Source organism: Oncorhynchus tshawytscha, linkage group LG18, assembly GCF_018296145.1.
Source record: "Oncorhynchus tshawytscha isolate Ot180627B linkage group LG18, Otsh_v2.0, whole genome shotgun sequence".
Lineage (NCBI taxonomy): Eukaryota > Metazoa > Chordata > Actinopteri > Salmoniformes > Salmonidae > Oncorhynchus > Oncorhynchus tshawytscha.
In genome coordinates, this window is record NC_056446.1 from 22418594 (window position 1) to 22431869 (window position 13276).

At 37.1% G+C, this 13276-nt stretch overlaps 1 protein-coding gene across 1 annotated transcript in view; it reads right to left on the reverse strand.

Moving 5' to 3' along the window:
• Nucleotides 1-719: 719 nt before the first annotated feature.
• Nucleotides 720-13276, reverse strand: part of si:ch211-203k16.3 (angiopoietin-related protein 7) — a 40989-nt gene continuing 28432 nt past the window's right edge. Inside the window, exons 3-8 of the mRNA XM_024405257.2 lie at nt 5628-5747; nt 5407-5521; nt 4946-5083; nt 4366-4582; nt 2339-2534; nt 720-2052 (exon numbers count right to left, since the gene is read on the reverse strand). Of these exons, the coding sequence (XP_024261025.1) occupies nt 1906-2052; nt 2339-2534; nt 4366-4582; nt 4946-5083; nt 5407-5521; nt 5628-5747 (933 nt within the window). The 3' untranslated portion in view covers nt 720-1905. The remainder of the gene's footprint in view (nt 2053-2338; nt 2535-4365; nt 4583-4945; nt 5084-5406; nt 5522-5627; nt 5748-13276) is intronic.

The following is a 13276-nucleotide window of genomic DNA, read 5'->3' on the forward strand; positions in this document are numbered from 1 at the left end:
AAACACCTGCATTTTGGAGTTGCCTTACTCAAGAAAACAAAAAAGAGACTGTGTTTGTATGCGGCTTTATTAGTAACATGCCCCCCCCCAAAAAAAGTATTTGTTTTTGTAAAAATGTTGGCCTCATAACAGGTTTCCAGCGTTTCCACTGCACAAGACTAAGATCCCCATGCCAAGCGTCAGCTGGAGTCCGACGAATCTGGGTTTGACAAATGCCAGGAGAACGCTACCTGCCCAAATGCATAGTGCCAACTGTAAAGTTTGGTGGAAGAGGAATAATGGTCTGGGGCTGTTTTTCATGGTTAGGTTTAGGCCCGTTACTTCCAGTGAAGGGAAATCTTAACGCTACAGCCTACAATGACATTCTATATGATTCTGTGCTTCCAACTTTGTGGCAACAGTTTGGGGAAGGCCCTTTCCAGTTTCAGCATGACAAAGCCCCTGTGTTCAAAGCGAGGTCCATACAGAAATGGTTTGTCGCAAATCGGTGTGGAAGATCTTGACTGGCTTGCACAGATCCCTGACCTTAACCCCAGTAAACACCTTTGGGATGAATTGGAACGCCGACTGCTTATCGCCCAACACCAGTGCCACTCCTCACTAATGCTCTTGATGCTGAATGGAAGCAAGTCCCTGCAGCAATGTGGAAAGCCTTCCCAGAAGAGTGGAGGCTGTTATAGCAGCAAAGGGGGGACCAACTCCCATGTTAATGCCCATGATTTTGGAATGAGATGTTCGACAAGTAGGTGTCCACATACTTTTGGTCATGTAGTGTATCTCAATCTACACACACAAATAGGTAAATATCTCAATCTGCACACAAGGCCGTAAACACCCACACTTCCTTGTGTTTGAATGCTAACTGCAGTTTAAGAACAGCGGCAGTTAGCCTAGTGGTTAATAGTGTTGGGCCAATAACCGAAAGTTCGCTGGTTTGAATCCCCAAGCCGACAAGGTGAAAAATCTGTCTGTGTCCGTGAGCAAGGTACTGAACCCTAATTGCTCCTTTAAGTCAGTCTGGTTAAGAGCTAAAAGGTAAGAACGTTATATTTACATTAATCTGAGTTTTGTGTTTTTCTAGTTGGGATTCAGCCCTTAGTCTTCACACTAACACACATTGCAGTTTAAACAGTGTCTTTTCTCTTCTATATATTATGTATGGTATAATATATAGCATTTTATGTACTGTATAGTATATTGTCCACCTGCCTGTGGATCTATAGGAGGGAAGTTCCCCTTCATCCCTCCAGCAATAGGCTGTTAGTTTGGCACAGTCATGTTATTATAGTACAGGACTGTGGAATCTATGTAACTCCAGCCATCTTCTAGACAGGTCAACACACACACAAAGGACTTCTCGACGTGTGCCACACCTTCCATTCAATACTTGTTTCTCAGAGTTCACTGGACAATATATGTTGCTGTGTCTGTATTGGTCAGAAGACTTTAGTACAACATGCCACAGTATCCAGGACTGAGCTTCTCACTGAGCACAGGTGGCTGGTGGCACCTTCATTTGGGAGGATGGGCTCAGTAATGGTTGGAATGGAATAAATTGAATGGTATCAAACATGTGGTTTCCATGTGTTTGATAATATTCCATTCACTCTATTCCAGACATTATTATGAGCCGTCCTCGCCTCACCAGCCTCCTGTGCCTGTCAGGCTTATTGGTGGCATGGCCACAAATGCAAATTTAAACATTATGCAAAAATATATCCACACACATTCAGAAATATGTGCACACACTGAAAATCCATCTCCAGACCGGTGAGTAAGGTTTACAGCACATTTCACTGTAAAAGTGTGGAGCATGTACGTCTGTGGTGATGTCATCAGATCAGACGAGCCATTATGGAGCCTGACCGTCATCAGGGGTGGTTGTCATGGCCATGCGGTGGTTTCTCAGGGCGACATGCGTGGGCGGAAGGTACGTGGGCGGATCATCATACTGACTTTCCTTAGAGAGTAGTAGTCCGAGTCCTTCCAGGAATACCACACGATTCCGTCTGGTCCTAGAGGGTTCTTCCCCTTGGGGGAATACCGGCCTCCCTGTGGGGTCACAAACACAGTCAGAGTCAGCGGTCAGGGTGGTAACAGGGAGGAATACCGGTGACCAGATACCTATAGGTCTGTAAATATCTGTCAAGCACTTTGTGACAACTGCTGATGTAAAAAGGGGATTATAAAAAACATTTGATTGTTTGATTGGTTATGAATATACTTTTGATTATCATTACACACATACCTCTATCAAACATTCACATACCATTCACATTCTATCTGACAAGGTAATTTATTGTGCAGTGTGTGTGTGTCTGTATGGTGAGGTTGTTACTCTGTAGTAGACTCCGTTGAGGTTGGCGTAGAAGCACTGGTTGTACCACCAGCCTCCGTGGGATATCTCAGCACAGATGTTGCCAGTGTCGGGGGTGCTGAAGCCCTGCTTGTCATGGTACCAGCTGAATGAGTCCTCCGTCGTCCCACTGAACCCAGACACATGGAGACAGTACTGGCTGTCCTCCCCATCCACACTGTATGGAGACACACACGCACACGGACAAGCAGAAGTTAAAATGCCACACAAAAGAGAATGTCTAGGTCATTCCAAATTCCATTAACAGTGTGTGTTTTCACTCAAATAAAAATTGAAAATCCGCAGAAAATTACCATTTTGAAATGTCCAACTTCTGCAAAAATGTTAACCCACTCAACCCCAAGGTTTTCACAAGTTTTCACCATTGTTGTTAAGCCCTGGTTATTTTGTTGCTTTGGACAAGTAATTTTACTTATTTAATGCGATTAGTGATTAATTAAGGTTAATCAGGTTTAAGGTCTACCCTGAAATGTGAACTGGACTCTCGTTTTAATATGGTAAAACTATTTCTTTTGAAAAAGGAACATTGAACATTAATAGTCAAATCATAGTGTAGAAGCAGGTGAGATGGTTCTACGGTTTTTTTGGGGTGTTTTGTGTTGGAAAATTGAGTACATTGAGTATAACATGTCAACCCTGTTACTCATTATAGGCTAGAAATGTTTTAACATGTTAAAATATTGTTGTTAAGCTTGCATTCAATTCCCCCTCCCTGTTCCACACAACAAGCTTCCATTCCCCCTCCCTGTTCCACACAACAAGCTTCCATTCCCCCTCCCTGTTCCACACAACAAGCTTCCATTCCCCCTCCCTGTTCCACACAACAAGCTTCCATTCCCCCTGTCACATGGGGAGTTACGGCTGATAAATATTCAATTGTCAACCCTTTTACTGTCAACCCAGTCCCTTTTACAGTCCGTTTTCTAGTAATTTGTCTTAATTTAACCTCTTGAAGTTGGAAATGTTTTCTTAATGACAATGTTCAAATTACACTACCCATCACATTACCCAAAAGGCACTATATTGGTAGAATGTTTGTGTGTGATGTGACTGCATGCCTAGGCGTGTTTGTCTCTAACCCCCACCTTAAGCTCTGGTAGAGGGCGTGTTTGTCTCTAACCCCCCACCTGAAGCTCTGGTAGAGGGCGTGTTTGTCTCTAACCCCCACCTGAAGCTCTGGTAGAGGGCGTGTTTGTCTCTAACCCCCACCTGAAGCTCTGGTAGAGGGCGTGTTTGTCTCTAACCCCCACCTGAAGCTCTGGTAGAGGGCGTGTTTGTCTCTAACCCCCACCTAAAGCTCTGGTAGAGGGCGTGTTTGTCTCTAACCCCCACCTGAAGCTCTGGTAGAGGGCGTGTTTGTCTCTAACCCCCACCTGAAGCTCTCGTAGAGGGCGTGTTTGTCTATAACCCCCACCTGAAGCTCTGGTAGAGGGCGTGTTTGTCTCTAACCCCCACCTGAAGCTCTCGTAGAGGGCGTGTTTGTCTATAACCCCCACCTGAAGCTCTGGTAGAGGGCGTGTTTGTCTCTAACCCCCACCTGAAGCTCTGGTAGAGGGCGTGTTTGTCTCTAACCCCCACCTGAAGCTCTGGTAGAGGGCGTGTTTGTCTCTAACCCCCACCTGAAGCTCTGGTAGAGGGCGTGTTTGTCTCTAACCCCCACCTGAAGCTCTGGTAGAGGGCGTGTTTGTCTATAACCCCCACCTGAAGCTCTGGTAGAGGGCGTGTTTGTCTCTAACCCCCACCTGAAGCTCTGGTAGAGGGCGTGTTTGTCTCTAACCCCCACCTGAAGCTCTGGTAGAGGGCGTGTTTGTCTCTAACCCCCACCTGAAGCTCTGGTAGAGGGCGTGTTTGTCTCTAACCCCCACCTGAAGCTCTGGTAGAGGGCGTGTTTGTCTCTAACCCCCACCTGAAGCTCTGGTAGAGGGCGTGTTTGTCTCTAACCCCCACCTGAAGCTCTCGTAGAGGGCGTGTTTGTCTCTAACCCCCACCTGAAGCTCTGGTAGAGGGCGTGTTTGTGCTTGTTGCTCCAGTCCTCTAGGTCAATCCTGAGGCTATAGTCTCCCTGGCTGGTCAGGTCATGGATGTGGTCGTTACCCAGCCAGAACTCAGAATGCATATCACCAAACCCGTCCTTATACTCCCTCCAGCTCCGGTCAAAGGTCACAGAGCCATCCACACGCCGCTGGAGCATCGTCCAGCCACCACCTGGGAGAAGGAGAGGATACGTATACATTAAATATGACATACACTACCGGTCAAAAGTTTTAGAACACATACTTATTCAAGAGTTTTTCTTTATTTTTACTATTTTACTTACTATGAAATAACACATGGAATCATGTAATAACCAAAAAGGTGTTAACCAAATCAAAATATATTTTATATTTGAGATTCTTCAAATAGCCACCCTTTGCCTTGATGACAGCTTTGCAGACTCTTGGCATTGGTAGTGTACAAGTTATGTGTAAACACATTATGAGGATATGTTATTGACTGATCAAACTGGTTCTTCAATCCACAAACCAACTCTGTTCATGTGTGACACTTGTGAGAGTATATAACCCTCACCCTCTGTCTCCATGTCACAGTAAACCTCGACAGGCATAACCCCCAGTGAAGGCACCACCGTGTAAAGACCAGAGCGCCTCACACCGTTATAGTAGATAGACGCACAATCTATAGGACAGTTCCTCACATGCTGTACCTCTGGCGGACAGAGAAAACACAGAGTGTTTCATCAGTATTTGACACAAACTTAAAAATGCAGTATTTGAGCAGAGATGAACAGGTGGGATATTGGACTCAGAGAATACTTTTAAAGAGGCTTGTCACCCCCTACTGGTAAATTGTAGACCTTGGCTCCAATGAATTGTAGATATGTTAAATAAGTCCAAAATAAGGCAATAATATTAATATATATATATATATATATATATATATATAAAAATATATCTGATATATAAAAATATATCTGATGTGTGTGTGTGTGTGTGTGTGCGTGTGTTTATCAATAATGGGTGTCTATGTACCTGGATGCAGGGCCTCCTCTGAACTCATCTGAGGGCTGGTACCGACAATGTTGATCATACAGCCAGGGTTCCTCCGTACACTCTCTACTAGCCGAGACAGGTTATGGATCTGGGCCTAGAGAGACAGACGACAAGCTCTCAACATGTTTGAAAAATGTACTTCGATTATTACATTACTGGTACTATAAGATGTGTACTGTACTGTGTACTGTACTGTGTACCTGAAGGTCGTAGATGAGGGTCCCTTGTAAGTGCACTAGTGTGGTGGCCTCGGCATAGTGAGTCTCCAATTCATGGAAACGATGCTCCAAGGATGAGTTAATTCGGGTCTTCTCCTCGCTCTGATATATATACACACACACACATTAAGACAACATTGCATGGATATGTACACAGCAAAGAATAAACTCCACAGCTGGCCATTTCAAAATCCATGCAAGTAATGGAACAATGCTTGAAAGTGTTGATTGTTTGAACATCTGGGTTGGAGGATATATTCTGAATGATCTTCTGAAAAGCACATTGATTATATTCGAAAAACAATTAACTATAAGCTTAGATTACTACACAGATCTAATAATTGTTTTACTTAATCCATCAGAAATACCTTAGTAACTCAACTGCTGCTTCCTATAATAGACTATGGTGACATTCTCTATAAAAACACAACCACGACCTTACTTTATGAATGAGATGTAATTGATATCAATCTTTGAAGATTGATTCCTGGATGCCATTATAAGACACATCATTGCACAATGTGTGAATCACTAAATCACTAACAGAAGACAACTGCATTGGTACCAATTTCTTTCTAAATGTATCTATTTAAATCTCTCTGTATCAGTGGAGGCTGCGGAGGAGGAGGACATCTCATAATGTCTGGAACGGAGTGAATGGAATGATACCAATGATACCATTCCACGTATTCCGCTCCAGCCACTATCACGAGCCCGTCTTCCCCAATTAAGGTGCCACCAACCTCCTGTGCCCTGTATATACTCACTTTACAAGACACACACTACTCCTTTCAAAAACAGAAGCAATCACAAATTCTACGGGTATATCATGAGGTTGGAGTAAGATCTTTCAGATACAAAGATACAAACTTACTGAAATAATTTACATACAGAAATCAGGACATTACAATCACACAGGGGATTTAAGAAAGGCCTTTTTTGAATGTTAAGAACAAACTGTGTTTTTAAGTAATAGAAACATCACCATGTGAAGATGTTTATAAATATGTTACTATGTATTATAGGTACTTGGTTGTATTAGTAGTGTTAACAGTAGTTTTTATTAGTTGTATTAGTAGTGTTAGCAGTAGTTTTTATTAGTTGTATTAGTAGTGTTAGCAGTAGTTTGTATTAGTTGTATTAGTAGTGTTAGCAGTAGTTGTATTAGTAGTGTTAGCAGTACTGGTATTAGTAGTGTTAGCAGTAGTTGTATTAGTAGTGTTAGCAGTAGTTGTATTAGTTGTTGTTAGCAGTAGTTGTATTTAGTAGTGTTAGCAGTAGTTGTATTAGTTGTATTAGTAGTGTTAGTATTAGCAGTAGTTGTATTAGTTGTATTAGTAGTGTTAGCAGTAGTTGTATTAGTAGTGTTAGCAGTAGTTGTATTAGTAGTGTTAGCAGTAGTAGTAGTGTTTAGTAGTGTTAGCAGTAGTTGTATTAGTAGTGTTAGCAGTAGTTGTATTAGTTGTATTAGTAGTGTTAGCAGTAGTTGTATTAGTAGTTGTATTAGTATTATTAGTGTATAGCAGTAGTTGTATTAGTTGTATTAGTAGTGTTAGCAGTAGTTGTTGTATTAGTAGTGTTAGCAGTAGCAGTAGTATTAGTGTTAGCAGTGTTTATTAGTAGTGTTTTAGTAGTTGTATTAGTAGTGTTAGCAGTAGTTGTATTAGTAGTGTTAGCAGTAGTTGTATTAGTAGTGTTAGCAGTAGTTTTTATTACTTGTATTCGTAGTGTTAGCAGTAGTTGTATTAGTTGTATTAGTGGTGTTAGCAGTCGTTTTTATTAGTTGTATTAGTAGTGTTAGCAGTAGTTTGAATTAGTAGTGTTAGCAGTAGTTTTTATTAGTTGTATTAGTAGTGTTAGCAGTAGTTGTATTAGTTGTATTAGTAGTGTTAGCAGTAGTTGTATTAGTAGTGTTAGCAGTAGATTTTATTAGTTGTATTAGTAGTGTTAGCAGTAGTTGTATTAGTGGTGTTAGCAGTAGTTGTATTAGTTGTATTAGTAGTGTTAGCAGTAGTTTGTATTAGTTGTATTAGTAGTGTTAGCAGTAGTTCTATTAGTTGTATTAGTAGTGTTAGCAGCAGTTTTATTAGTTGTATTAGTAGTTAGCATTAGTTGTATTAGCAGTGTTAGTAGTTGTATTAGTAGTGTTAACAGTAGTTGTATTAGTTGTATTAGCAGTAGTTTGTATTAGTAGTGTTAGTAGTGTTAGCAGTAGTTTTTATTAGTTGTATTAGTAGTGTTAGCAGTAGTTTGTATTAGTGTTAGCAGTGTAGTTTTATTAGTTAGTTGTATTAGTAGTGTTAGCAGTAGTTTTTATTAGTTGTATTAGTAGTGTTAGCAGTAGTTAGTAGTAGTTGTATTAGTAGTGTTAGCAGTAGTTTTTATTAGTTGTATTGGTGGTCTTAGCAGTAGTTGTATTAGTAGTGTTAGCAGTAGTTTGTATTAGTTGTATTAGTGGTGTTAGCAGTAGTTTTTATTAGATGTATTAGTGGTGTTAGCAGTAGTTGTATTAGTAGTGGTAGCAGTAGTTTTTATTAGTTGTATTAGTTGTATTAGTAGTGTTAGCAGTAGATTGTATTAGTTGTATTAGTAGTGTTAGCAGTAGTTGTATTAGTAGTGTTAGCAGTATTAGTAGCAGTAGTTGTATTAGTAGTGTTAGCAGTAGATTTTATTAGTTGTATTAGTGGTGTTAGCAGTAGTTTTTATTCGTAGTGTTAGCAGTAGTTTTTATTAGTTGTATTAGTAGTGTTAGCAGTAGTTATATTAGTAGTGTTAGCAGTAGTTGTATTAGTAGTGTTAGCAGTAGATTTTATTAGTTGTATTAGTAGTGTTAGCAGTAGTTGTATTAGTTGTATTAGTAGTAGTTGTATTAGTAGTGTTAGCAGTAGATTTTATTAGTTGTATTAGTAGTGTGAGCAGTAGTTGTATTAGTAGTGTTAGCAGTAGTTATATTAGTAGTGTTAGCATTAGCAGTAGTGTTAGCAGTAGTATTTGTATTAGTAGTTAGCGTAGTTATATTAGTTGTATTAGCAGTAGCAGTAGTTGCAGTAGTTGTATTAGTAGTGTTAGCAGTAGTTGTATTATTAGTTGTATTAGTTGTATTAGTATTAGTAGTGTTAGCAGTAGTTGTATTAGTAGTGTTAGTTGTATTAGTTGTATTAGTAGTAGTTATTAGTAGTGTTAGCAGTAGTTTTATTAGTTGTATTAGTAGTGTTAGCAGCAGTTGTATTAGTTGTATTAGTAGTGTTAGCAGTAGTATTAGTTCTATTAGTAGTGTTAGCAGCAGTTTTATTAGTTGTATTAGTAGTGTTAGCAGTAGTTGTATTAGTATTAGCAGTGTAGCAGTAGTATTTTATTAGTGTATTAGTTAGCAGTAGTTGTATTTGTTGTATTAGTAGTGTTAGCAGTGTAGCAGTAGTTGTATTAGTAGTGTTAGCAGTAGTTTTTAGTTGTATTAGTAGTGTTAGTTAGTTGTATTAGTAGTGTTAGTGCAGTAGTAGTATTAGCAGTTTTAGTTGTATTAGTAGTGTTAGCAGTAGTTGTATTAGTAGTGTTAGCAGTAGTTGTATTAGTAGTGTTAGCAGTAGTTTTATTAGTTGTATTAGTAGCAGTAGTGTGTAGCAGTAGTGTTAGCATTAGTTGTATTAGTAGTGTTAGCAGTAGATTTTATTAGTTGTATTAGTAGTTAGCATTAGTAGTAGTGTTAGCAGTAGTTGTATTTAGTGTTAGCAGTAGTTTGTATTAGTTGTATTAGTGTTAGCAGTAGTTTTTATTAGTTTAGTGTTAGCAGTAGTATTAGTTGTATTAGTTAGCAGTAGTTGTATTAGTATTAGTTGTATTAGTTGTATTAGTAGTGTTAGCAGTAGTGTTAGCATTAGTTGTATTAGTAGTGTTAGCAGTAGTTAGTTGTATTAGTAGTGTTAGCAGTAGTTGTATTTTAGTTGTATTAGTTGTATTAGTAGTGTTAGCAGTAGTTGTATTAGTAGTGTTAGCAGTAGTGTTAGTTTTATTAGTTGTATTAGTAGTGTTAGCAGTAGTTGTATTAGTGTATTAGTTAGTAGTGTTAGCAGTAGTTAGCAGTAGTTGCAGTAGTTGTATTAGTAGTGTTAGTGTTAGCAGTAGTTGTATTTAGTGTTAGCAGTAGTTGTATTAGTAGTGTTAGCAGTAGTTGCATTAGTAGTATTAGTTGCATTAGTTGTATTAGTAGTGTTAGTTTGTATTAGTGTTAGCAGTAGTTGTATTAGTAGTGTTAGCAGTAGTTTTATTAGTTGTATTAGTAGTGTTAGCAGTAGTTGTATTAGTTGTATTAGCAGTGTTAGCAGCAGTAGTTGTTTAGTAGTTAGTTGTATTAGTGTTAGCAGCAGTTGTAGTTGTATTAGCAGTGTTAGCAGCAGTTTATTAGTTGTATTAGTAGTGTTAGCAGTATTAGTTGTATTAGTAGTGTTAGCAGCAGTTTTATTAGTTGTATTAGTAGTGTTAGCAGTAGTTGCATTTTGTATTAGCAGTGTTAGCAGTAGTGTTATTAGTTGTATTAGTAGTGTTAGCAGTAGTTAGTATTAGTAGTGTTAGCAGTAGTTGTATTGTATTAGTAGTGTTAGCAGTAGATTTTTATTAGTTGTATTAGTAGTGTTAGCAGTAGTAGTTTATTAGTTGTATTAGTAGTGTTAGCAGTAGTTGTATTAGTAGTGTTAGCAGTAGTTGTATTAGTAGTGTTAGCAGTAGTTGTATTAGTAGTGTTAGTTGTATTAGTTGTATTAGTAGTGTTAGCAGTAGTTGTATTAGTTGTATTAGTATTAGTTGTATTAGTGTTAGCAGTAGTTGTATTAGTAGTGTTAGCAGTAGTTTTATTAGTTGTATTAGTAGTGTTAGCAGTAGTATTAGTTGTATTAGTAGTGTTAGCAGTAGTTTGTATTAGTTGTATTAGTAGTGTTAGCAGTAGTTGTATTAGTAGTGTTAGCAGTAGTTGTATTAGTTGTATTAGTAGTGTTAGCAGTAGATTGTATTAGTTGTATTAGTAGTGTTAGCAGTAGTTGTATTAGTAGTGTTAGCAGTAGTTGTATTAGTAGTGTTAGCAGTTTATTAGTTGTTTAGTAGTGTTAGCAGTAGTTGTATTAGTAGTGTTAGCAGTAGTTTTTATTGTTGTATTAGTAGTGTTAGCAGTAGTATTAGTATTAGTAGTGTTAGCAGTATGTATTAGTAGTGTTAGTAGTTGTATTAGTAGTGTTAGCAGTAGTTGTATTAGTTGTATTAGTAGTGTTAGCAGTAGTTGTATTAGTTGTATTAGTAGTGTTAGCAGTAGTTGTAGTTGTTAGTAGTGTTAGCAGTAGTTGTATTAGTTGTATTAGTAGTGTTAGCAGTAGTTGTATTAGTAGTGTTAGCAGTAGTTGTATTAGTAGTTGTATTAGTAGTGTATTAGTAGTGTTAGCAGTAGTTGTATTAGTAGTGTTAGCAGTAGATTTTATTAGTTGTATTAGTAGTGTTAGCAGTAGTTGTATTTAGTTGTATTAGTAGTGTTAGCAGTAGATTTTATTAGTTGTATTAGTAGTGTTAGCAGTAGTTTTATTAGTTGTATTCGTAGTGTTAGCAGTAGTTGTATTAGTAGTGTTAACAGTAGTTGTATTAGTAGTGTTAGCAGTAGTTGCATTAGTAGTGTTAGCAGTAGTTTTTATTAGTGTATTAGTAGTGTTAGCAGTAGTTGTATTAGTTGTATTAGTAGTGTTAGCAGTAGTATTAGTTGTATTAGTAGTGTTAGCAGTAGTTGTATTAGTTGTATTAGTAGTTGTATTAGTAGTTTAGTTTTATTAGTTGTATTAGTAGTGTTAGTTTTTATTAGTTGTATTAGTAGTGTTAGCAGTAGTTGTATTAGTTGTATTAGTAGTGTTAGCAGCAGATTGTATTAGTTTATTAGTAGTGTTAGCAGTAGTTGTATTAGTAGTGTTAGCAGTAGTTGTATTAGTAGTGTTAGCAGTAGTGTATTAGCAGTAGTTGTATTAGTAGTGTTAGCAGTAGTTTTTATTAGTTGTATTAGTAGTGTTAGCAGTAGTTGTATTAGTAGTGTTAGCAGTAGTTTATTAGTTGTATTAGTAGTGTTAGCAGTAGTTGTATTAGTTGTTAGCAGTAGTTGCATTAGTTGTATTAGCAGTGTTAGTTTATTAGTTGTATTAGTAGTGTTAGCAGTAGTATTTGTATTAGTAGTGTTAGCAGTAGTTGTATTAGTAGTGTTAGCAGTAGTTGTATTAGTTGTATTAGTAGTGTTAGCAGTAGTTGTATTAGTAGTGTTAGCAGTAGTTTATTAGTTGTATTAGTAGTGTTAGCAGTAGTTGTATTAGTTGTATTAGTAGTGTTAGCAGTTATTAGTTGTATTAGTAGTGTTAGCAGTAGTTTTATTAGTTGTATTAGTAGTGTTAGCAGTAGTTGTATTAGTTAGTAGTAGCAGTTAGCATTAGTTGTATTAGTAGTGTTAGCAGTAGTTGTATTAGTAGTGTTAGCAGTATTAGTATTAGTAGTGTTAGCAGTAGTTTGTATTAGTTGTATTAGTAGTGTTAGCAGCAGTAGTTGTATTAGTAGTTAGCAGTAGTTGTATTAGTTGTATTAGTAGTGTTAGCAGTAGTTGTTAGTATTAGCAGTGTAGCAGTAGTGGCATTAGTTGTATTAGTATTAGCAGTGTTAGCAGTAGTTGTATTAGTTGTATTAGTAGTGTTAGCAGCAGATCTTATTAGTTGTATTAGTAGTGTTAGCAGCAGTATTTGTATTAGTAGTGTTAGCAGCAGATTTATTAGTTTATTAGTATAGCAGTAGTTGTATTAGTAGTGTTAGCAGTAGTTGTATTAGTAGTGTTAGCAGTAGATTTTATTAGTTGTATTAGTAGTGTTAGCAGTAGTGGTATTAGTTGTATTAGTAGTGTTAGCAGTAGATTTTATTAGTTGTATTAGTAGTGTTAGCAGTAGTTGTATTAGTAGTGTTAGCAGTAGTTGTATTAGTTGTATTAGTAGTGTTAGCAGTAGTTGTATTAGTAGTGTTAGCAGTAGTTATTAGTTGTATTAGTAGTGTTAGCAGTAGTTGTATTAGTAGTGTTAGCAGTAGTTGTATTAGTAGTGTTAGCAGTAGTGTTTGTATTAGTTGTATTAGTAGTGTTAGCAGTAGTTGTATTAGTAGTTGTAGTTGTATTAGTAGTAGCAGTATTAGTTGTATTAGTAGTGTTAGCAGTAGATTGTATTAGTTGTATTAGTAGTGTTAGCAGTAGTTGTATTAGTTGTATTAGTAGTGTTAGTTTTTATTAGTTGTATTAGTAGTGTTAGTGTTAGCAGTAGTTGTATTAGTATTAGTAGTGTTAGCAGTAGTTGTATTAGTTGTATTAGTAGTGTTAGCAGTATTAGTTGTATTAGTAGTGTTAGCAGTAGTAGGTATTAGTTTATTAGTAGTGTTAGCAGTAGTTGTATTAGTAGTGTTAGCAGTGTTAGCATTAGTTGTATTAGTAGTGTTAGTTGTATTAGTAGTTTAGCAGTAGTGCAGCAGTAGTTAGCAGTAGTTGTATTAGTAGTGTTAGCAGTAGTTGTATTAGTTGTATTAGTAGTGTTAGCAGTAGTTTTTATTAGTTGTATTAGTAGTGTTAGCAGTAGTTGTATTAGTAG